The 26160-nt window shown below is 50.8% G+C and overlaps 1 protein-coding gene across 1 annotated transcript in view; it reads right to left on the bottom strand.

Moving 5' to 3' along the window:
* The window catches only part of LOC142245516 (rho GTPase-activating protein 17-like), a 105583-nt gene extending 89690 nt beyond the window's left edge, over positions 1–15893 (bottom strand). The window contains 1 exon segment of the mRNA XM_075318277.1: positions 15662–15893. Coding sequence (XP_075174392.1) covers positions 15662–15714 — 53 coding nt within the window. The 5' untranslated portion in view covers positions 15715–15893.
* Positions 15894–26160: the final 10267 nt, after the last annotated feature.

Raw genomic sequence — 26160 nt, 5'->3', positions numbered from 1 at the left:
GAAGAGGCAGAGGGGCGGAAGAGGCAGAGGGGCGGAAGAGGCAGAGGGGCGGAAGAGGCAGAGTTCCATACACAATGAATAGAGTGGAGGGGTGCATACACGCGGCCAAAGCTAAATTCCAAACTAGGCAATTCAGTGCCCCATTCTGGGGATCAGTAACCTACAAAATCAGCAATAACCCTTTAGGCACGAACTCCTCATCGTCTTGAAAACTAAATTCAAGGAGTAACTAATGCTCTTTAGCAGCCATTGTAAACATCCATGGGGCCATTGCTTTGTCACAGTCACCGGGGCTATATGTCCATGCGGGGCCCCTGCGCTCTCCTCCCCACACGGAACCAACACAAGGCCTGGTCTATGGAAAGTAAAATCCCTACATTGTTGCATAATCCCTAAGTAAAAAAAAAAAATGTGAAAAATGCAGATTCTTCTTCCTTGAGTGAAGCTTCTTTTCCTGTTTTTTGGGTCCCGAAGGCATTTTTCTCTCCCCACAGAAATGAAGTGACTGGTGATGGCGGAGAGCGGCCCTGAGAACGGATTATACCGCCTCATCTGCTTTATTGTGGGTCCAGGCACCGCTGCGCACCGCAGAGTGATGAGGTTTCCAGTCTGATTTATGTGCAGCGTTCGTGTTCGATGCCAGAAGTCACCACAGTCACAGGGACCCTGGGCCAAATAAAAAAAAAGTCTCAAATTTATTATTTTTACCACCATACCATTAAAGGGAGGGGGGGGGGGTTGGAAAACTTAACCACACCCCAAACAATATCAAATAGAAAATGGTGCTTTGCTCACCCTCCCTGGGTCCAGAGCTGAGTCTCCACCGCTGCTCCCAATGTGCGCACTGACAGCACTGCAGCATATCAGTGAGCTGAAATGCTACCTATAAGCTGAGCTCACTGATGTGATGTCATCGCTGCAGCCAATCGGTGAGCTTAACCTCTACTTATAAGCTGTGTGATGTCAGTGCTGCAGCCAATCGACAGCACTGCAGCAAGTGAGCTCAACCTCTAACTATAGGCTGAGCTCACTGATGTGATGTTAGCGCTGCAGCCAGTGAGCTGAGCCTATACCTATAAGCTGAGCTCACTGATGTGATGTCAGCGCTGCAGCCAATCAGTGAGCGGAGCCTATACCCATAAGCTGAGCTCACTAATGTGATGTCAGCGCTGCAGCCAATCAGTGAGCGGAGCCTATACCTATAAGCTGAGCTCACTGATGTGATGCCAGCGCTGCAGCCAATCAACAGCACTGCAGCCAGTGAGCTCAACCTCTAACTATAAGCTGAGTTCACTGATGTGATGTCATTGCTGCAGCCAATCAGTGAGCTGAACCTCTACCTATAAGCAGAGTTCACTGGTGTGATGTCAGCACTGCGGCCAATCTACAGCAATGCATCCAATCACAGTGGGAGCAACAGCGGAGATCCAGCGCTGGACCTGGAAAGGGCAAGCAAAGCATTTAAAAAAAAATGCATCCAGGTACAGAGGTTTTCTGAAAAGGAATAATATAGACAAGGAAGTGCAGTGAAAAAGCCCTAAGGAAAGAGGGGGGCTGCAGTCATGGCTGCTTCTGTGCAATTACTATTAGAATTGGATTTTGGACACTTTTTGCCACTAATTTGACAAAAAGGTGTGTCTTAAGCAAAGGGGTGTGGCTTAAAATGTAAAACATTGAGTCAAAGTTTTAGAGGTCCACAGTAAGGTAGCGGAGGTCTGTCCTAAAAGTCGCTGATCTGCACACCAGAGAAGGCAAGTTGGCAAAAAACTAAGAATATCCCCCCATTTTCCAACCCTAGAGAAGCCCCCCATATCTAGAGGCGTATAGCCTCCCTTTAAATAAGAACACCCAGAAGAATCAATGGTTACGGTTTTACTCTACAATTAAACATTCCCTTGAATTGTTTCCAAAAATGCCATTGTCTGGATTCAGACCCCCGACCCGCAGCCGAAAAACTGCGGTTTTGTTCATTAGGTATTGTAAGTTCCGCTGTTCACCCTCTCCGCCCCGTCACTGAACATGACGCGGCCCCCTCGGCCGAAAAAAATATTTCAGTCATGTTACTGAGCTGAAACAAACCAGCTGGAGAGAAAGAAAGAAAGAAAAAAAAAAAAAGGAATTTATGCAAAAATCCACACAGCAGCAGATCCAAGACAACTCCTAGAAGGGCAATCGCTTTGCTACAATTCCCCGTAATCATTATATTCTATGGAGGACTTATGACTGCACTTAGGTCTGCCAAGAAGTGTAACGGAGATTTCCTTCTTGTATCAGTCCATAAAGAACAGATCTGCAACAATGTATCAGCGCGGGTCAAATAGACTTGTTGCTTAATCCCATCAATGTTTAGTGACTGCCTTTTGCCTTCATCATTTCTTCTAGATACACTTACATAAAGACGAGGATTTTGCAGGATTATAGTCTGGTGAATGAGCAACTGATTATACCAAACTGGGGATAATGATCATTTTCATATGTAGGTTGTAACAGTCATTGACTGAAAGAGAAACAGCTGTGTAGGAGGCTTAAAACTGGGTGAGGAACCGACATTCTCTGATACAAAAGGTGAGGATGTGGAAGACTGTTTCATGTCACAGGTCACACACACTATGGTGAGCCTGAGCATGACAAGGAGACACAAGGTAGTTATAGTGCATCAGCCAGGAGTCTCCCAGGGAAGATTTCACAGCAGACGGGGGTTTAAAGCACCAAGAAACGGGTGACATTGAGAAACGTAGAGGCCAAGATATCAGTGCAGCAGATGAGCCACAGTATAGACACCTCTGATATTGGCAGATGCCCAGCAGTGCCATCAGCTCAGAACCAGCGAGACCACCTGCACCATCTACTGTCAGAGGGATCCAGACAGAAGGGGTCTTCATGGAAGATTGACGGCCAAAGCCTCAGACCTTCTACATGAAGCAAGACCAAGTGACTCAGCTATGCGAGAAAATACAGGAACTGGGGGGAGAAAAAAGGCTGCAGCTTCTCTGGACTGAGGGGTCACAATGTGGAATATTTGGCTGTAACCGAAGCAGTTTATTCCATAAAGAGGGTCTGCAGGAACAGTGAGGAAGGTGGAGGGTCCTGCAAGTGTGCGGCTGTATTTCTGAAAATAGAGTGCTGGATTTGGTCTGGATTAATGGTGTCCTCACTGCTGAGAAATCCAGGCAAATACTTATCCATCAGGGAGGCGTCTGGTCGGCTCCAAATTCATTCTGCAGCCGGACAATGACCCCAACATCCAGCCGAGGTCATTAAGAAGAAGAAGTCCTAGGGGTGGTGATCCGGCCGCACAGAGACCTGATCTCACATCATCCCGACTGTTTGGGATCAAGAAACAGAAGGATCCGCACAAGATCTGGGGTCGGGTCTCCAAGATGTTTGGAAAAACCTCCTGTCGAGATCCTTCATAGACTGTACAAGTGATGAGAAGAAATGATGAAGGTGACAGTCGAATACGCAGGATGGAAGTGAAGGGTGGCAACAATACTGAGGATGGAGGAGACGGGCGGTCACCAAATACTGAGGGTGGAGAGGACAGGCGGTCACTAATTATGGAGGATGGAGGAGACGGGCGGTCACCGAATACTGAGGATAGAGGAGACGGGCAGTCACCGAATACTGAGGATAGAGGAGACGGGCAGTCACCGAATACTGAGGATAGAGGAGACGGGCAGTCACCGAATACTGAGGATGGAGGTGACGGGAAGTCACTGAATACTGAGGATGGAGGAGACAGGCGGTCACCGAATACTGAGGATAGAGGAGACGGGAGGTCACCGAATACTGAGGATAGAGGAGACGGGCGGTCACCGAATACTGAGGATAGAGGAGACGGGCAGTCACTGAATACTGAGGATGGAGGTGACGGGCAGTCACTGAATACTGAGGATGGAGGTGACGGGAAGTCACCGAATACTGAGGATAGAGGAGACGGGCAGTCACCGAATACTATGGATAGAGGAGACGGGCAGTCACCGAATACTGAGGAGAGGAGACAGGCAGTCACCGAATACTGAGGATGGAGGAGACGGGCGGTCACCAAATACTAATGGGAATTACATTTCTCTTTTTATCAGTCACTTTGCATTTTGCTAATTGATAATCAACACATAGTTCTGAAAGCTTCTTATTTTGTATCATTTTTCCCACATTTGCGCAGTGCTGTACATTGGATCCAGAATTGTAAGAAAGATCCGGTGCGGCTGATAATCCCGTCCTCCGGGGCATCACACACACGTTGGCTTCCATGAGGCTTCTCTCTGCCACCGCCGCTCGCTGTACATTGACCGGTTACTGTTTAAGCAGAAATTCTCCTTGAGTCAGCGCTTTTCCAAAACGGCAACAAACAGCCCCGGCCGAGCTTGTTTGTGCATTAAAGAGCCCTATTGTATCAGGGCAGAAAAATGCAGGACGGACCGCAAGAGGACTGTGACAAAGCGCTGAAAAGCCACAAGCCAGGAAAACAGACGATCTGCCACAGAGGAGCAACGCTGGTGACTTATTTACAACACATGTTAATGATTGCTACTATATGGCAGCACGAGGCAGAATATAGAGGGTTAATCTACATAAAAAGTTGAGCAACTTTATAAATAAAATGACTGATCCTGTACTGATCCTGAGTTACCTCCTGCATTATACTCCACAGCTGCACTCACTATTCTGCTGGTGCAGTCACTGTGTACATACATTATATTACTTATCCTGAGTTACCTCCTGTATTATACTCCAGAGCTGCACTCACTATTCTGCTGCTGCAGTCACTGTGTACATACATTATATTACTTATCCTGAGTTACCTCCTGTATTATACTCCACAGCTGCACTCACTATTCTGCTGGTGCAGTCACTGTGTACATACAGGATATAATTCAGGATCAGTAATTTAATGTATGTACACAGTGACTGCACCAGCAGAATAGTGAGTGCAGCTCTGAAGTATAATACAGGATGTAACTCAGGATCAGTAATGTATATACACAGTAACTGCACCAGCAGGATAGTGAGTGCAGCTCTGAAGTATAATACAGGATGTAACTCAGGATCAGTAATGTATTCTACTCCAGAGCTGCACTCACTATTGAGCTGATGCAGTCACTGTGTACATACATTACATTACTGATCCTGTATTATTCTCCAGAGCTGCACTCACTATTCTGCTGGTGCAGTCACTGTGTACATACATTACATTACTGACCCTGTATTATTCTCCAGAGCTGCACTCACTATTCTGCTGGTGCAGTCAGTGTGTACATACATTACTGACCCTGTATTATACTCCAGAGCTGCATTCACTATCCTGTAGGTGCAGTCACTGTGTACATACATTACTGATCCTGTATTATACTCCAGAGCTGCACTCACTATTCTGCTGGTGCAGTCACTGTGTACATATATTACATTACTGATACTGAGTTACCTCCTGTATTATACTCTAGAGCTGCACTCACTATTCTGCTGGTGCAGTCAGTGTGTACATACATTACTGACCCTGTATTATACTCCAGAGCTGCACTCACTATTCTGCTGGTGCAGTCACTGTGTACATACATTACATTACATTACATTACTGATCCTGAGTTAAGCCCCCATACACATTAGATAGGTGACGGTTGGACATTTTCTAGGGTATTAATATCAGACGTTGGTCATATCCAACACTGTGGCTCATCCTGATCTCACCTAATGACGTCATCCTATGATGTCACACTGTGACGATCCCTCCAGCTGTGCGCAGCCTTACACATCCCCTAATCTCTACATTACACAATGACTCCAGGATCTACACGGATTCCAACCACAGACACAGATTTTGTTATTAGCCGCTCATTTGATGACGGATGACACTTTCTGGCTCTGACGTGTTGCTCTGCTGAACGGGTTTTTCTGATGATTTCTCACATCGCTGCCGCATTACTCATGTCCCATAATTTACAAGAAAAAATGTGGACTCCTGCCTTTATTATGAGCCCCAGGGCTGCAGCTCCGATGTCTTTTATGGCCTCCAACACTGGACATCACTGACCCTTAATAACCCCAGAACCACAATGATATGGCCGGGGTTGCACGTTTTTATCCAGTTACATTTTTTGCAGAAATGTGCCTCTTTTTTGGCTAAAAAGAACTTCGTATGTTCCCTAACCTCATCTAAAGCTTTACCACCCTGTATTACTAAGCAGTGACCGTGACCCCAAGGTACAACAGACGGTGCGAGGGCAACGAATGCGACATCCCAAGAATTCTCGATTTGTTTAAGGAAAACCAGGAGAAATGGAGAATTCTTGGCTTGTGCCGGTTACATTAATATGTTTGCCTCCCGGTCATGTCCTAAAGAAGACATATGCATGGGTATAAAGATGAGCGAATCGTTTCGTGGGATCCTGATCTAGTGTCTACATCAGTAGTTTGGGGCCAGCGGACCAGGGTCCTATACAACCCCCTGATCTGCCGGCACCTTTTTCGATTTGGCTATGACAGGTGACTAACAGCGCTCATGACCAGCAGCCATGGAGTACTAACGTGGCTGCTGGACCAGAGTCTTCAGAATAGGTATCACGCTAGGTGCGGGGAGTACCAAGCGAGCGGTGAAAGGGAAGGGAAACCCTGTGTGTAGGGAAGGGGGAGAAAGTGACCCCTGACCAAACCTACCACTGGTCCCTATCATCCCTCACCACCCTAGATAGGTGCAGAAGCTATGTGCCAAGCTGATTACCTGACCCTAGATATCCCTACTGCTGGTCCCTGGGGTCCCTCACCACCCTAGTTAGGTTCTGCACCTATGTGCTGAGCAGGATACCTGACCCTAGAGATCCCTAGTGTGGGTCCCCAAATTGTGAACAGATGAGGTCAGCTCTTCATCAACCCCACTAAACACTACAGAAGACACAAGGAGGACACACAGGAGGAAAAAGCATGAACTACTTATCCACAAATGACCGAGATAGAAGTAAGTTTTCAGCAACGATACCACAGAGGAGTACAAGCCACCTGCTTGCAACCAGAGCTTGAAGAAACTGAAAATATCACCAGCACCAGTCCAAGGAAGGAAGGGTTATATAAGCATCAAGAGAATACTAATGATCAGCAGTTGGGTGGAAGGCGAGCTCCTGCTGGGTCCAAAAGAGGGAGGATGAATCCAGCAGGAAAGATACATATGCCAATAAATACTGACAGCAGAAACAATGGAAAGTCAGGGAGCATTTTGTGATCTTCTATGACCAGAAACCATAAGACTGTGTCACCCATGATAATAGGTTTGCTCATCTCTGCACACGTACAATCATACTTCTGTGCGATAATTTTGCCCTCAATGCCAATGTGTCCCTTCTAGCATCAACGAGCCTTAGTAATTAAATGCACCAGCTCTGGCTGAAGAGAACAGTGGTCACGTTCACCATCTGTGGTCAGTCTATGGTCATGAAGACGCCTTCTGAGACAAGTTGTAATACCCGACACACACCAAGGACAAGAGGGGCGCTGTTTCTGTCAAGAAACCAGATCTATTTTACTTGTTCCGTTTAAGCACAAATAATGATGGGGTCCGTCAGGTTCGGTCCTTTTGACTGGAAGACGATCCCTACCTGCCTCCGAGACATGTAATCACAGATTCTTTGCATTGGACAAAGTAGGGATCCTTCACAAAGTGCTGATCCCAACGTGTCCTTTTGCTTTCTTACCCGATCTGCTGTAATCTAGCAGTAAGTGCTGATTTTTCCTGCAGCGCCCCCACAGGAGAGGGTAAGTATTGCACTGAAATTAGTTGTCTGAGTAGTGCAGGACTCTAGGAAAGCAGGATGGGTATTTCCGTTAGGCTGGTTTCACACATCCGGTTTTTGCAGTCAGGCACAATCGCCGAAAAAACTGATGCGACAGATCCGGCAAAATAACTCATCCGTTGCATCAGTTTTTTTCATACGTTCCTTCCATTTTTTGACAGAAACGTTGTGATACTGAGCATGCGCAGCTCAAAAAAACGGATCCGTCATTGGATTCCGTCATATGCCGAATGATGATGGATCCGGCGCCCATAGGCTTCCATTATACAACATGCCAGACGGCGTCCGTTTTTTTTGGCCGGAGACAGAAAACGCTGCTTCCTTTCTGGCAGCCGGACAAAGAAGTTTCGCCGGATGCGGTGGACGCCACATGCAATGCAAGGCCATACGGCACAATTTGGCGCTAATACAAGTCTGTGGGGAATAAAACGGAACCGACGCCGGATCCGTTTTATTCACCATAGACTTGTATTAGGGTCGAATTGTGCCGGATGGCCTTGCGTTGCATGCGGCGTTCATCAAAACTTCTTTGTTTCGGGTCAAATGCCGTTCTTTGCATCCAGATCCGTTTTATCCGTAATTCGCCGGATTGTGCCCGACGGCGAAAAACGGATGTGTGAAAGCGGCCTTAGGATCTCTTCTCCTCCCATCATATTCGGCATCAGTTCCAAATCCCAAGCACACGACGCCGGAAGTGACCAGCCGGTGACCACATGTTTTATATCCCAGAGGCTCGGCGGCGTTCCCATGTGCCGGCCACATTAGGAGCGAAACACGAAACCGGAGGGGCAAGGAAAGAAAACGGAAACAGTCCGGGCATTAGGCATGAATAAAAACGTCTGATCATTTTTTAATAATAATTTTTTAAGATCTCTGCTTGCTGTCAATATAAGAATATTATGGCTGATGACCATTCCTAAGCTCACTACAAAAGGGACGATCTGGTGCAGTGTGACCGGGGACACGGTGACCCGTTATCTCCTGGATGAGAAGAAGAAGGTTTCCAATCACAGAGAGCAAGAAAGATCCTGCACAAATTCGGAAGGCTTCCCCCTAGACGGCCTTGGCACCCGGCGCGGTGCATATGTTCTCACATTGTGTGACAAGTCTGCTGACGGGAGGCTGTGCGGTTATACTTAGCGCTGCAGGGAGCGCTCCGCAGACACAGCCCTTCTCCCATTACTCAGCACCGCCACCAATACAGAAGGCTGGGAGACGTCCAACCAGCCATAAAAATATGAGCGAATGTCTCCGAAATTAAAGGGATTGCTCACTTTCACAATAGGGTGCCCCGATAGGTGACGGCATTGGTAGAGCTCACTAACTGAGGCTTTAGAAAGCAGCTCCAGACAATCCCTTTAAGTTGGGTCCGACAGTGAGGCTTGTGAATGGGCTGCAGTACCAGGTTATTGCCTGTAGGCGAGAAAAGACTACAGCACAGGGGTCTGGAGCGGATGATCAATGTATATTAATGAAGGCTGCACAAATTTGGAGATGGTGTGTGATGATCGACCATCTCCCACGTCAGTCATCTGCGCCCGCCGGACCGCAGCAATGGCGACCCCCTCCGATCCGATGGCATCCGCGGCTGGCACGACAGGGCAGCTAATCAAGAGAAAATCCGTGGCTGCCAGCCACTGACCTCTCTGATGGATCGGGGGTCCTGCCAATCATAGACTTTGAATGAGCTCAATTTTAGCTCCCACCCATCCACTGAAGAGGTGAACAATGCTGAATATTCCAGACGATCAGACGGATTCCGGATTAAAGGAATTATAATTATAAAGGTTAAATATGCTTTTAATTAAGAAAAAACTCCCCCAGGCGTCAGTAGTTGCTGACAACGGGCCTATAAGTCACCGGAGCAGATGTACCAGAAAACAGACGTGTGAGCGACGCCTAGAAAATTATTAATGGGGAAGGAATTTTAAGTATCTTGGTGATCGCAGCGTCATCTGGGTGCAGACAGGGTTAATACGAGCAGCCGCCCTTTATATAAAAATATCGCCCGCCCGGCAGAGCGCAGTACACGCAGACACTTTCTAAAGAAAGCCGACAGTCCATGGGCCCAATATAAACCAACCCACACAAATTCCACCCAGGCCAAGCTAAATAAGTCGGCTCCATGGGACCCTTAACCCCTTGAAGAACCATTAACTTGATCTAGCAGGTTACGTATTAAGAGGGGAGACGGTGGGACTTTGGATCAAACATCACCTGTCAGGAGGCTGGCCCTTTAAATTAAAGCCCAAGAGCCAACCTGTTAAAGCTGTGATCTGTAACCACCTCCCAGTGCATGCTGGGAGTTGTAGTTCTGGAAAAGTTAAAATGGAAGACCACCACCATAGGGGCTATACTGGTACTTGGTTCCCTAAAATGGGTACTGAGATTGTTTACAAACACTATTTGCCCAAAGGGCAACAAGAGGTACCCTAACTAAAGAACTAATCAAATAAACTTTATTATATACATTGGACAAGGATTAAAATTGGCAGGTGGGAGGCCAATTCCGTATTAGATGAGTGCGGCCGCGGACCGACACTGCTCTGGATAAATCCTAACGTAGTATGGCTGGCTATCACCTACACTACCTAACAGCTAATAGCGTCCCCGACATGTTTCGCCATAACTGGCTTCATCAGCTTCAGCCCCCTGATGAAGTCAGTTATGGCGAAACATGTCGGGGAGGCTATTAGCTGTTAGGTAGTTTTTAACAGGCAGTGCAGGTGATAGCCAGCCATACTACGTTAGGATTTATCCAATCACCTGCACTGCCTGTTAAAAACTACCTAACAGCTAATAGCCTCCCCGACATGTTTCGCCATAACTGGCTTCATCAGGGGGCTGAAGCTGATGAAGCCAGTCATGGCGAAACATCTCAGGGAGGTTATTAGCTGTTAGGTAGTGTAGATGATAGCCAGCCATACTACGTTAGCATTTATCCAGAGCAGTGTCGGTCCGCGGCCGCACTCATCTAATACAGAATTGGCCTCCCACCTGCCAATTTTAATCCTTGTCCAATATATATAATGTAATAATGTTTATTTGATTAGGTCTTTAGTTAGGGTACCTCTTGTTGCCCTTTGGACAAATAGTGTTTGTATAATTACCCCTACGCTGACCGGGTGTGACAATCAGAGGTTAGTGGTTCTGAGATTGTTTACAACCCAGCGCCTCATCCGGGACCCAATCCGTAAATTTATCGACCCCTAGTAAAATTGGGCAATAGCGTACCACAGCGGCCACAGTGCTACACTATTGCCACCGGACCACCATCCTAACCACCTTTTCCAACCTACAAACTCCCCGGAACCCCTAGTAGGTCGCGGCACTGGTTGCTGGGGATGACAAGAGGTGTCGGGGATTTTGCAGGGCTCCGGTCTGGCGGCCACGGTGTTCCGCAGGGTCCTGAAACAAATCCCATGATGTCAGGAAATGAAAAGTGGAACTCAGATTTCCTGTCTTGTCTGTTTTCGGAAATTCCTACGTTTTTCAGAAAGTAACAATTCCACAACCTCTTTTCTAAGAACTCCATATTGTGCTGTTCCTCCTGGAAATGTAAGAAGAAACCCTTTTGCTCATCAGAGGGATTTCTTCCTGTTTTACACGGTCACATTAGTGCTGACAGTATCCGATTGTGCGAAGGTCAAGTCGCTCTGATAAGGAGATTGACTGTCAATTTAGTCATGGATTTACAGGAGGAATTACAGAGGAACCGAAAAGTGAATGACCACAGGAAACAAAAGTGCACCTATTTCCCCCATGTAATTCTATGGGAAATCCAAGTACAGGGGGTCTTCGGAGAGTTCTCACTATGTTTTTTCCAAAACAGACACGTTCGATGAGCCGATGAGTTTCAAAGCAGGCAAGATTTAGCTTATGGCTGTCCAACAAGCTCGGTAAAGTGCTGCCAGCATGTCAGAGGTTAATAAAGTCCGGTCCAGTCACTCCCCAAGGATCTAGAAATTCTTCCTTAGAAGCAAAAAAAAAAAAAAAAACCTAAAGTCTCGGCCGGTCCATAACCAGGGCCGGGGGTCTCAATCTGGGAGGTGAGAGCTGCGCGTTCACTGACAGGCAACAGTTCTACTTCTTCTATGCAGGGCCCTGTACACACCATCACTACAGAGCGCAATTCTGAATGGAAACCCTTTACATCCAGCGACTGAAGACGGAAAATCTGCCTCCTCCAAGTGCTGGATACAATTGTAGCTGATCTGGAGCCTCCGCACTCAGGGAGGATACACTGTATCCAGCGGTCAGAGGATGAGCGGAGCGCGGTCCTATCACATCGCAGGATCACCACCAGAATAGCTACAGATGTACATCCTCCAAATAGGGGCAGAAGGTGTCCCCCACCCCAAAATATCGGCAGAGGGACACCGCCAACATGGTCCCATTGTAAGATACTGCAAAAATGTGCGTCTGCGTTATGATGGTGTACGTGGCCCCGAGGGGAGGATTGTGCAGACGGAACGTAACTGCAGCAAAACCTCAGCTGTGAGACGTCATCATCCAGGAAATTATAGAGACCAATGACAGGAAAAGCCCGGTCACCGCTGATCAGCCACCGCGAGACACGACACTGGCCTGACAACCACCGGGACCGCTGCCACGCAAACTCAACATACCCACCAGGACCACTGCCACGCAGACCGAACATACCCACCAGGACCACTGCCACACCGATGCAACATACCCACCGGGACCGCTGCCACGCAGACCGAACATACCCACCAGGACCCCTGCCACGCAGACCGAACATACCCACCAGGACCACTGCCACGCAGACCCAACAAACCCACCAGGACCCCTGCCACTCAGACCGAACATAGCCACCGGGACCCCTGCCACGCAGACCGAACATACCCACCAGGACCACTGCCACGCAGACCCAACAAACCCACCAGGACCCCTGCCACTCAGACCGAACATAGCCACCGGGACCCCTGCCACGCAGACCGAACATACCCACCGGGACCCCTGCCACGCAGACCCAACATACCCACCAGGACCCCTGCCACGCAGACCCAACAAACCCACCAGGACCCCTGCCACTCAGACCGAACATACCCACCAGGACCACTGCCACGCAGACCCAACAAACCCACCAGGACCCCTGCCACTCAGACCGAACATAGCCACCGGGACCCCTGCCACGCAGACCGAACATACCCACCAGGACCGCTGCCACGCTGACCGAACATACCCACCAGGACCACTGCCACGCAGACCCAACAAACCCACCAGGACCCCTGCCACGCAGACCGAACATAGCCACCGGGACCCCTGCCACGCAGACCGAACATACCCACCAGGACCACTGCCACGCAGACCCAACAAACCCACCAGGACCCCTGCCACGCAGACCCAACATAGCCACCGGGACCCCTGCCACGCAGACCCAACATACCCACCGGGACCCCTGCCACGCAGACCCAACATAGCCACCGGGACCGCTGCCACGCAGACCCAACATAGCCACCGGGACCCCTGCCACGCAGACCCAACATACCCACCAGGACCCCTGCCACACCAACACAACATACCCACCCGGACCCCAGCCACACAGACACTGGCCCAACAAACTCACCAGGACCTACAGTATGTTACACCCACACCGGCCCAACATACCCACCAGGACCCCTGCCACACCAACCCCGGCCCAACATACCCACCAGGAGCCCTGCCACACCGACCCCGGCCCAACGTACCCACCAGGACCCCTGCCACACAGACCCCAGCCCAACGTACCCACCAGGACCCCTGCCACACAGACCCCAGCCCAATGTACCCACCAGGACCCCTGCCACACAGACCCGGGCCCAACGTACCCACCCGGACCCCTGCCACACCGACCCCGGCCCAACGTACCCACCAGGACCCCTGCCACACCGACCCCAGCCCAACGTACCCACCCGGACTGCTGCCACACCACACCGCCACAACACACCCACCCTAACCTCTGCCGCAAAGTCGCAACACACCCACCCGGACCACTGCCACACAGACGCAACAAACATACCCACCAGGACAGCTGCCACGACATAAACCCACGAGGACCAATGCCACACTGGCAGAGGCCAGCAAAACAAACACCGGCCCAACATATCCAGCGTCACCACTGCCACACACCGGTCCTCCCAGAGTCACCGCCATGACCACAACACACCGGTCCTCCCAGAGTCACCGCCATGACCACCACACACCAGTCCTGCCATTGTCACCGCCACGAGCGCCACACACCGATCCTCCCAGTGTCACCGCCACACACCGGTCCTCCCAGTGTCACCGCCACGAGCGCCACACACCGGTCCTCCCAGTGTCCCCGCCACGACCGCCACACACCGGTCCTCCCAGTGTCCCCGCCACGACCACCACACACCAGTGCTCCCAGTGTCCCCGCCACGACCACCACACACCAGTGCTCCCAGTGTCCCCGCCACGACCACCACACACCAGTGCTCCCAGTGTCCCCGCCACGACCACCACACACCAGTCCTCCCAGTGTCCCCGCCACGACCACCACACACCAGTCCTCCCAGTGTCCCCGCCACGACCACCACAGACCAGTCCTCCCAGTGTCACCGCCACGAGCACCACACACCAGTCCTCCCAGTGTCACAGCCACGAGCACCACACACCAGTCCTCCCAGTGTCACAGCCACGAGCACCACACACCAGTCCTCCCAGTGTCCCCGCCACGAGCACCACACACCAGTCCTCCCAGTGTCCCCGCCACGACCACCACACACCAGTCCTCCCAGTGTCACCGCCACGACCACCACACACCAGTCCTCCCAGTGTTCCCGCCACGACCACCACAGACCAGTCCTCCCAGTGTCACCGCCACGACCACCACACACCAGTCCTCCCAGAGTCACTGCCACGACCACCACACACCAGTCCTCCCAGAGTCACTGCCACGACCACCACACACCAGTCCTCCCAGTGTCACTGCCACGACCACCACACACCAGTCCTCCCAGTGTCACCGCCACGACCACCACACACCAGTCCTCCCAGAGTCACCGCCACGACCACCACACACCAGTCCTCCCAGAGTCACTGCCACGACCACCACACACCAGTCCTCCCAGTGTCACCGCCACGACCACCACACACCAGTCCTCCCAGAGTCACCACCACGACCACCACACACCAGTCCTCCCAGAGTCACTGCCACGACCACCACACACCAGTCCTCCCAGTGTCACCGCCACGACCACCACACACCAGTCCTCCCAGAGTCACCACCACGACCACCACACACCAGTCCTCCCAGAGTCACTGCCACGACCACCACACACCAGTCCTCCCAGAGTCACTGCCACGACCACCACACACCAGTCCTCCCAGTGTCACCGCCACGACCACCACACACCAGTCCTCCCAGTGTCACCGCCACGACCACCACACACCAGTCCTCCCAGAGTCACCACCACGACCACCACACACCAGTCCTCCCAGAGTCACTGCCACGACCACCACACACCAGTCCTCCCAGAGTCACTGCCACGACCACCACACACCAGTCCTCCCAGAGTCACTGCCACGACCACCACACACCAGCCCTCCCAGTGTCACCGCCACGACCACCACACACCAGTCCTCCCAGAGTCACTGCCACGACCACCACACACCAGCCCTCCCAGTGTCACCGCCACGACCACCACACACCAGTCCTCCCAGAGTCACTGCTCCACAGAAACCAATAACTTTTTGAGACCCAAGTTATCAAATGGCGCAAATGAAATGTCGCCGCACGTCCGTGACAACCGACAGCGACTGCAGTCTAGTTACTATGGTTACAGCAGCAGAGGGGGCACAGGGCACTATGTACACCGGGGCTGGGCCCTTGGGGCCCCGCAGGCGCCGCTCACCTCCCCACGGTCTGGTTGGCCAGCTGCCTCATGCGGTTGAACTGTTTCTTCATGGCGGCCTCCGCTGTCGTCCTCGTCCCACAGAAAACAAGTAACTTCCCGGAGCGCGGACTAATCCATAGGGGCCGGTAATGCGGGAAGAGCCCGGGAGGCCCCGACACAGCGCGCACAGCCCGGGCTCCGACTGCAGAGAGGCGCCGCCCCACACCACGGCGCCTCCGCCCGGGACCGCCCCCTCCGCAGCCCGGCTCCGCCCCCTCCGCAGCCCGGCTCCGCCCCCTCCTCCTCCACCCGGGAACACCCCCTTCGCTCTCCGAACCCGCCTCCTCCACCGCCGGGGCCCGCCTCCTCCTCAGCTAGTCTCGCCCCCTCCTCAGCCGGCCCTGTCCCCTCATCCGACCAGACCCGCCCCCCTCCTTTGCCAGGGACCGCCCCCTTTTTCCTCCCCCGCCCCTCTACCTCTCGGGCCCGCCCACTCGCCTTCCAGGGTCCGCCCCCGCCCCTTCTCCACCCGAGACTACTACTCCCATCATGTCAGTCGTATCTGTAGCTTCTCGCCCCCCGAGCTGACACTCACTCTCACACTCACACTCACACTTCTTCCAGCAGGCAGCACTTTTAATGATTATTTAAGCAACTTAAAATCAGAACTTTATAAAGAAAAATTAAAACACATTGTTTTGTGAGGCTTTATCCGAGAGCCCTAACTTTTTTCTTTTTTGGAACACCTTAGTGGCGGGCTGGCAATTTTATTCCTGGTGGGCTGGCGGTTTTCTCCGTGGTGGGCTGGTGGCTTTATTCGTGGTCGGCTGGCAGTTTTATTCGAGGGTGGACTGGCGGTTTTGTTCGTGGCGAGCTGGTTGTTTTATTCGTGGCGGGCTGGCGGTTTTATTCGGGGCGGGCTGGCGGTTTTATTTGTGGCGGGCTGGCGATTTTATTCGTGGTGGGCTGGCGGTTTTATTCGTGGCGGGCTGGCGGTTTTGTTGGTGGAGGCTGGCGGTTTTATTCGGGGCGGGCTGGCGGTTTTATTTGTGGCGGGCTGGCGATTTTATTCGTGGTGGGCTGGCGGTTTTATTCGGGGCGGGCTGGCGGTTTTGTTGGTGGAGGCTGGCGGTTTTATTCGGGGCGGGCTGGCGGTTTTATTTGTGGCGGGCTGGCGATTTTATTCGTGGTGGGCTGGCGGTTTTATTCGTGGCGGGCTGGCGGTTTTATTCGGGGCGGGCTGGTGGTTTTATTGGTGGAGGCTGGCGGTTTTATTCGGGGCGGGCTGGCGGTTTTATTTGTGGCGGGCTGGCGATTTTATTCGTGGTGGGCTGGCGGTTTTATTCGTGGTGGGCTGGCGGTTTTATTCGTGGCGGGCTGGCGGTTTTGTTGGTGGAGGCTGGCGGTTTTATTCGGGGCTGGCTGGCGATTTTATTTGTGGCGGGCTGGCGGTTTTATTGTTGGAGGCTGGCGGTTTTATTCGTGGCGGGCTGGCGGTTTAATTCGGGGCGGGCTGGCGGTTTTATTCGTGGTGGGCTGGCGGTTTTATTCGTGGTGGGCTGGCGGTTTTATTCGTGGTGGGCTGGCGGTTTTATTCGGGGCGGGCTGGTGGTTTTATTCGTGGCGGGCTGGCGATTTTATTTGTGGCGGGCTGGTGGTTTTATTGGTGGAGGCTGGCGGTTTTATTCGTGGCGGGCTGGCAGTTTTATTTGGGGCGGGCTGGCGATTTTATTTGTGGCGGGCTGGCAGTTTTATTCGTGGCGGGCTGGCGATTTTATTTGTGGCGGGCTGGTGGTTTTATTGATGGCTGTTTTGTTGGTGCCACTTTGCATTTTTAGAGGGGTACAGAGCGGTGATTCTGGTGTTTGTTTTTCACTCTTCCGCATTTACCAATTTATTCTCTGATTTCGTGGATCGGGGGTTTCAGATTCGTTGATATCGAATATATTATTCTTAATATAATAAAACGTAGATTTAAAATTTATTTTTTAAAACTTTTATTACTTCATTTTTCCATCTTTTTAGGGGACATGATCCTTGTGCCACGTGCTGCAGTGTGGATTTGGCCTGGTGGCCTCATCAGTGGTCAGTGACTGCCGGACTAAAGCCCCGCGCACCTCCCACCTGCCGGCACCTGCAGCGCCTCTTGTGATTTGTAGCCACGGCGGCATCTTGTGAGCGTCACACCGCAACAATGACATCACAACCAATCACAGGAGGCGGCGGATGTTGGCAGGTAGAGGTCGTGTGCAGGGCTCTGCTCAGGCAGCCACGGAGGACCACTGATGAGGCCACCGGCCCGAGCTCCGGCTAAGGTTTTCTCTTTACTTTACTACATTACATCAAAGCATCAAGGAACCTGCAGCAGCACAAAGTCTCTGGAGCAAGTGACCACTACCGGCAGCGACCGGCCGCCCAGGAGCAATAGTCAATCTGTGCAACCAATGACAATTGTGCATTGGTCGTGATGTGCTGTCACCATAACCACTGCCACAAAAAAGTCCTCCCAGTGCTTCCACCACACACCAGTCCTCCCAGTGCTTCCACCACACACCATTCTTCCCAATGCTTGCACCATGATCACCGCCACACACCAGTCCTCCCAATACTTCCACCACAACCGCTGCCATACACCAGTCCTCCCAGAGCTTCGGCCATGAGTACTGCTGTGGCGCCCCTGCGGCTTCAGTCGCCACAGGGTACTGCAACTCACTTAAGGTGCAGTATTAATCTCGGGTAAGGAGGGGTTAATCACCGGTGTTCCACATTCCACATTACATACAGTTTAGGTGGCTTCTCACTGGGGTCTGGACTAGGGTAGATAGGGAGGTGGCCATCACGAGGCATGGGACTTTCCTGGTCACTAGGACAACCACCTGGGGGACGGGCACCACTTGAGATAGAAGTAGGAGCAACCTGGACACAATCTTCAGTCAAGTCGAGCCTTCAGTTCTGGCGACACAACCCCACTTTCTTCTCTCTTTTCTTCACGGGGCCTGAGGCTTGGAGCAGGAGGCTCAGCCCGGGTTCCTCACTCCTGAAGAGGCATCCCTTAGGAAAGGACACTTTCAAGCACCGGTGGCTACCTCTAACTTATCCGAGATCGGCTGGAGCCCAACATGGTGGAGACCGGTACTCCCATGGACAGCGAGTAAAGACCTGGAACCGCAACTGCTGTGTCCGCCCTTCATTGCCGGTGCCATTGTACAGCGCTTCAGCGCTAACGGCCACCACTGCCTCCATCATCCTCCCTGGGGCCTAGCTTAACCTGCGGGAAGCTGAACTATCCTTGCTGCGACATCATCCACCCCAGAGGAGAGCGACCGCAGCGACGACTAATCTCTGGCCGCATACCGCAGGTGCCGTCATGAGACAACTACCCCCATCCCCCTCATCATCCCCTTTTATTCTACACCTCGGGGCTACGAAGCTGGGCAGGGTCACCCGTGACATCCCGGATCCAACATCACCGGCCCTGAGATGAGTACCTCTAACCCCTGCCCCATGGGTGCTACACTGCCATGATCGCCATCACAAACCAGTTCTTCCAGTGTGTCTACCATGACCCCTGCCACACACCATAACAAGTGTTACCGCCATGACCCCCTCTACTGTCCTCCCAATGCTCCCGCCATACCACAGTGCAGCCAGCACTGCCAACATGACTGCTGTTACTCCAACGTCCACCCAGTGTTTCCCCCATGACCACCGACATTCCACCATCCTCCAGTGCTGCTGCCATAACCGCCACCATTCCACCATCCTCCAGTGCTGCCGCCATAACCGCCACCATTCCACCATCCTCCAGTGCTGCCGCCATAACCGCCACCATTCCACCATCCTCCAGTGCTGCCGCCATAACCGCCACCATTCCACCATCCTCCAGTGCTGCCGCCATAACCGCCACCTTTCCACCATCCTCCAGTGCTGCCGCCATAACCGCCACCATTCCACCATCCTCCAGTGCTGCCGCCATAACCGCCACCATTCCAACGTCCTATAGTGCCACTGCCATGACCAGCCCCATACCACCATCCTCCAGTGCTGCCACCATGACTGCCACCATTCCACCGTCCTCCAGTGCTGCCGCCATGACTGCCACCATTCCACCGTCCTCCAGTGCTGCCGCCATGACCGCCGCCATTCCACTGTCCTCCAGTGCTGCTGCCATAACCGCCACCATTCCACCGTCCTCCAGTGCTGCCGCCATGACCGCCGCCATTCCACTGTCCTCCAGTGCTGCTGCCATAACCGCCACCATTCCACCATCCTCCAGTGCTGCCACCATGACTGCCACCATTCCACCGTCCTCCAGTGCTGCCGCCATGACCGCCGCCATTCCACTGTCCTCCAGTGCTGCCATAACCGCCACCATTCCACCATCCTCCAGTGCTGCTGCCATAACCGCCACCATTCCACCATCCTCCAGTGCTGCTGCCATAACCGCCACCATTCCACCATCCTCCAGTGCTGCCATAACCGCCACCATTCCACCGTCCTCCAGTGCCGCTGCCATAACCGTCACCATTCCACCATCCTCCAGTGCTGCTGCCATAACCGCCACCATTCCACCATCCTCCAGTGCTGCTGCCATAACCGCCACCATTCCACCGTCCTCCAGTGCTGCCATAACCGTCCCCATTCCACCGTCCTCCAGTGCCGCTGCCATGACCGTCCCCATTCCGCTGTCCTCCAGTGCTGCCGCCACTGTGACTTGCATTGAAGTCTAGGACTCTCCGTTATGTCCAATTAAAGGGGTTGTCCACTTAAAAAAAGTTTCTAATTAACCTTGGAATAGGTGACAACTTACCGATTGCTGGGGGTCCGATTACTGGGACCGGAACAGATGAGCAGAATGGGGAATTTTTATCTCCGGAAATGGCTATCTCCGTTACAAAATGCCACAGTCGCGCACTCGCCCCAAAACCCCCACTATTCACTCTCTATGGGGCTGCCTGAAAAAGTGGGCACAACGCTCAATGTGAACGGAGCGGCGGGGGACGTGCGCTGCTACTCCAAACTATCGGGGATAAAGTGCCCGTCCTGCCGATCAGTGAAGACCCCGGCTGTTGGCTGCCACCGATCATTACGTTATCACCTATCCTGTGACCGCCCCTTTAAGGCTCGCACACGGCACCGATCGGCCCTTATGTAAGGAGCAGATATTTTCCTATTTTTCCAGGCGGTATCATGGGAGTCATCCTAATAACAGGGTGTAGCCCTATCTGATGTGACTGATGCATTATCACCATGAGACATCAGACGCTGTTTTTGTATCGCACAGCATTGCGTGGGTTAATAGTCAGCATGTAATCTATAGATGATTCTGCCCCATTACACGAAACCGTGTCCCTTGTGATTAGTGATCACGTCTCATCTGAGGATCAGACTGCCACTGTGTACGTACCCCATTGGTTATTATTCGGTCCCATGGGAAGCATGGTGGCTCAGAGGTTAGCACTTTACGGTGGCTCAGTGCTTAACACTATACAGTGGCTTGGTGGTTGGCACCGTATGGGCTTGGTTGTTGGCACTGCACAGTGGTTCAGTGGTTAAAACTGTATGGTAGCTCAGTAGTTAGCACTGTACAGTGGCTTATTGGTTAAAACTGTATGGTAGCTCAGTGGTTGCACTATACGATGGCTCAGTGGTTAGGACTGTACGGTGGCTGAGTGTTTAGCACTGTACAGTGAATCAGTGGTTAGCACTGTACGGTGGCTCAGTGGTTAGCACTGCACAGTGAATCAGTGGTTAGCACGGTACGGTGGCTCAGTGGTTAGCACGGTACGGTGGCTCAGTGGTTAGCACTGTATCTTAGCTCAGTGGTTAGCACTGTATGGTGGATCAATGGTTAGCACTCTATGGTGGCTCGGTGGTTTGCACTGTACGGTGGCTCAGTGGTTACTACTGCACGGTGACTCAGTGGTTAGCACTGTACGGTGGCTCAGTGGTTACCACTACGCGGTGGCTCAGTGGTTATCACTGCATGGTGGCTTAGTGGTTAGCACCTGCAGCACTGGGGTCCCGGGTTCAAATCCCACCAAGGACGACATCTGAAAGTAGTCAGTACGTTCTCCCCGTGTTTGCGTGGGTTTCCTCCGGGTTCTCCAGTTTTGTCTCACACTCCAAAGACTAATAAGGAATGTAGATTGTGAGCCCCGATGGGGACAGCGACGATCACGTCTGTAAATCGCTGTGGAATTAATGGCGCTATATAAGTGAGTAAAATAAATATCATCATCGCCATCTTCATGCCGCCCTATGGCTGTAGCCTGAAGGTGCGGTGAATACCAGGCCCTGATCCACCGGGCGGCACACAGATGACGTCCCCCATCATCAGCAGTCATGGAGAGACGTCCGCTCTCAGCTCCACCTCCCGGTATGACGGATGACGTTACCTGCTCAGGTAGCTCCATGTGTCAGAGGCGGCGTGCTGGGGAATGACACCGCTCCACCACAACAACGCCGTGAATCACAACATTACAGACCCATTAGTAATTCCACATTACCTGGAAATGTCGAGAAGACGAGTGGTAAAACCGCAGATTTATATCCTGGATCTCCGGCTGATTGTACCGCAACACAGTGCCTCTTAAAGGGGAAATGCGTATAAATATTTAGGCGTTCCTATGTATATAACCTACAAAAATGGCAACAAGCCAGCGCTCTGTAATGATCCCATCTGAATCCATGAGACTTTTTCTGTGCCTCTGTTTGAGTCCATAGGTTTCTATGGGAGCCATATTTTGGCTCTATAAATCACAGATGCAGTATATAGTGCGTACATGAGACCTGACCTTGTGTGAGTATTCATATGAGATAGTCACAATGTGTAACCCTTAGTTCATGGCATATGATTACAGCTCAGTGCGGCACTGTGTGCTCACTGCCATGATTGCATTACTTAAAGGGGACATTTTCCATCTTCATAAATGGATATTGTTGGATAGAGCTTGTAAAAACAAGCACTTTTGCAATTGACTATGTGTTAAAATTTTCAGTCGTTCTTGAGATATTAACACTTTACTTTTATTTACAGCTGGTCGCCTTGGAGACCGACCACCGCTGCCAGACAAGAAAACATGCTCAGTGCTTACAATCGCTTTTCTGATGAGCTTGTAAGAAAGGTTTTTGAGACTGGCGAGTATTGCTGGAGCTGGGCGAGTATTGCTGGAGCCTGCCTGCCTTAGGAGCAATGCTTTAAAGTGAGAAACCAGCGGTGGTCGGTCTCCTAGGCAACAAGCTGTAAACAACAGAAAAGTGTTAATATCTCAAGAACGGCTGCAAATATTAACAAGCAGTAAATTGCAAAAGTGTTTGTTTTTACAAGCTCTATCCAGTAAAGTATCCATCTATGAAGATGGGAATAACCCTTTAATGAATGAAGCTCCATGTTTTATTAGACGCCTGTCATCTCCAGGATTATTCCTCTGCACTTATGTTACTCATATACCTTTAATTGCCTCCTATTAAGCCTCATTGTTTAGGTCATTGGTGCAAAGTAAACTGGAAACCTAGAGAAGGCGTCATACTCTGATCATTTATATGGAGTCTGCAGAATATTGCAGGAATGCTAAAAATGTGAGGTCTTATGGCCCAGTGCTGGGTGGGGGAGGGCAGGAGGCGCAGGGTGACCAGGACCATAGGGCTCCTCTTTAATAGGCAATGGATCCAGGTGGGAGGACAAACTGGAATGAGCTGAGAAAACCTACCCTGGAAAAGGCAAAAAAGGATGCCCCCTACCTCTCCCCCAGTGCACACGCCCCGTCCCTGGACATGAAGGTCAAGCTGCAATGCAAGGGTTTAAAAAAAAAAAGAAGCCTCAAACCATGATGCAATGGCCCATATTTAATATACATCATAGGGGGTGTTAGAAAGATTATATAGTCCATGAGCAGGTATTGCCCACCTGACTATTGCAAAACTACAACTGTCAGCATGGTCTGAGCTGCTGGGAGCTGTAGTTCTGCAACAGCTATAGGGCCAAAGGCTTTCAGGGCTTGCTGGGAGTTGTAGTTTTGGTATCCAGAGGGTATTAGCGCATAATGGGAGTTGTAGTTTTGCAGCGTGATAGCATCAAAGGCTTTCATGGTTTGCTGGGTGTTGTAGTTTTTCAACAGATATAGAACTAATGGCTGTAATGTCTTGGTGTAAAATGTAATTTTGCAACAGCGATTGAGCCAGAGGCATTAAGGCTTGCTGAGAGTTGTAGTTCTGCAACAGCTATAAGGCTAAAAGCTGTCAAGTGTTGCTTGGAAGTTGTAATTTTGCTAATCAAAAGTTATTAATGCATAGTGAGAGTTGTAGTTTTGCAAAGTGAAAGGGTCAGAGACAGTCAGGGCTTGCTGGGAGTTTTAGTTTTCCAAAAGCTTTTGAGCCAGAGGATTTAAGGCTTGCTGGGAGTTGTAGTTCTGCAACAGCTCTAGGGCCAGAAGCTGTAAGGTTTTGCCTGGAAGTTGTATTTGTGTATAGTGGGAGTAGTAGTTTTGCAAATCAATAGGGTCAGAGGCAGTCAGGGCTTGTTGAGAGTTATAGTTCTGCAGCAACTATTGAGCCAGAGGCTTTAAGGCTTGCTGGGAGTTGTAGTTCTGCAACATCTCTAGGGCCAAAAGCTGTCAGCTCGTGCTTGAAAGTTATAGTATTGCTATCCAGAGACTATTTGTGCATAGTGGGAGTAGTAGTTTTGCAAAGTGAAAGGGTCAGAGGCTGTCAGGGCTTGCTGGGAGTTGTAGTTCTGCAACAACTCTAGGGCCAGAAGCTGTTCAGTTTTGCTTGGAAGTTATATTTGTGCATAGTAGGAGTAGTAGTTTTGCAAATCAATAGGGTCAGAGGCAGTCAGGGCTTGCTGGGAGTTGTAGTTTTGCTAGTCAGAGGCTATTTCTGCACTCTGGGAGTAGTAGTTTTGCAAAGTCAAAGAGTCAGAGGCAGTCAGGGCTTGCTGGGAGTTGTAGTTTTCATAGCCAGAGGCTATTTGTGCATAGTGGGAGTTGCAGAGGCATTTAGGATTGCTGGGAGTTGTAGTTTTGCTTTGTACAACATGTTGCATAAAACCGCACTATAATGCTCTGCTCTCATCTGCTATATAGTAACAGAAACTTGGAATTCAACCCAATGTCTCGCTCGTGACACGGCAGACACAGGGGCGCCCAACAGACCCTACTGACATGTAATAAATCACAGTAAACACCATTTTATATGAAGAACAGTGAATATGATGAAATCTGCAACTGAGGTCCCCACAATCTGAACACAACCTATAACTGAGCTGTGGTACTCTGCTGCCACCTGCTGGTAACTATTAAGACCGCACCATGGGAAATAAGGGACACAGCCCGGCTGCAAACAAATCCGTCCTGATAAAACACGACAATAACAGACAAGGAGGCGGAAGCTTTTTTCACCAGGACGTGCTCTTCTGTGTTTGTCCCCTCCTCAAATAGACAGATAAGAGCAAAAATGACGTCCGACAAAAGCACAATGACTCCGTCTGCGTCATTACTGACAATGACCCCGAGCAGGGGCAGAATAATCATATTTTTTGGTGCAAGGGCCACATTGTCTTAGCTGCAGCGTCTCCGGACTTGTCCTCTCATGGCTGCAGCATCTCCAGACTTGTCCTGTCATGGCTGCAGCATCTCCAGACTTGTCCTGTCATGGCTGCAGCATCTCCAGACTTGTCCTCTCATGGCTGCAGCATCTCCAGACTTAGATACATAAAGTCCAACAATATTTTAAAGGCACACAACAGCTATCCCACAATCGGGACGCTGTATAGTGTGCCAGAGCTACTCACATCTAGAATCAAAAACAGGAGAAAAACGAGTAGAATTGCTTAAAAAAATATGTATTTTATTTTTGTTATTATCTTGATTGATATTATATCAAAAGCAGGTAAGAAAAATACATATATAAATATAGAGTCAAAAGTAAGGAAATGAGGCCAAGAGGAGAGGTGTTAAAAGGGCACAGACATAACCAGCATGATTCCTAAAAGAGTATTGTCAAAGAACACGTGAATGTCACATAAGAATTAAATCAGCAAGAATAAACAAATGCTGACTGCACCATTCCTGCGTGCTATTTACACAGGTACCATATTTATATATCATGAAAATGATGCAACAAAGTCTCATGAGAGAGAGAGATCATAAAACAGTGCACAAGTCAAGGCACAGGCATAAACAACACCATATACAAATAATGCTTATAAATAGCTTAACACAGATGTATAGAAAGATTGCGGGGTGTCAAAAGGGTCTGTATTGGCCAGTTATTGTCAACTACCATATTTGAGATAATAGCAGGGACTAAAACTTAACTTTTAATAATCCAGATAAAAATTGTCAATATTACAAAAGTGCAGTAAAATTGCCAAATGGCTATAAATTGAAGTGGTCTCACCCAGACGTTCTCCAGGGACAAAAGGACACACCGATCCAGGGTTGATCAGAAGCGGAAAAAACCAGGGTAAAGCATTGGGAGATGGTAAGATATAAACCCTGTCGTGCCCTGTGCCA

Source organism: Anomaloglossus baeobatrachus, chromosome 7 (genome assembly GCF_048569485.1).
Source record: "Anomaloglossus baeobatrachus isolate aAnoBae1 chromosome 7, aAnoBae1.hap1, whole genome shotgun sequence".
Taxonomy (NCBI): Eukaryota; Metazoa; Chordata; class Amphibia; order Anura; family Aromobatidae; genus Anomaloglossus; species Anomaloglossus baeobatrachus.
Note: the sequence above shows the minus strand (reverse complement) of the source record. Positions and strands in the feature narration are given on the sequence as shown.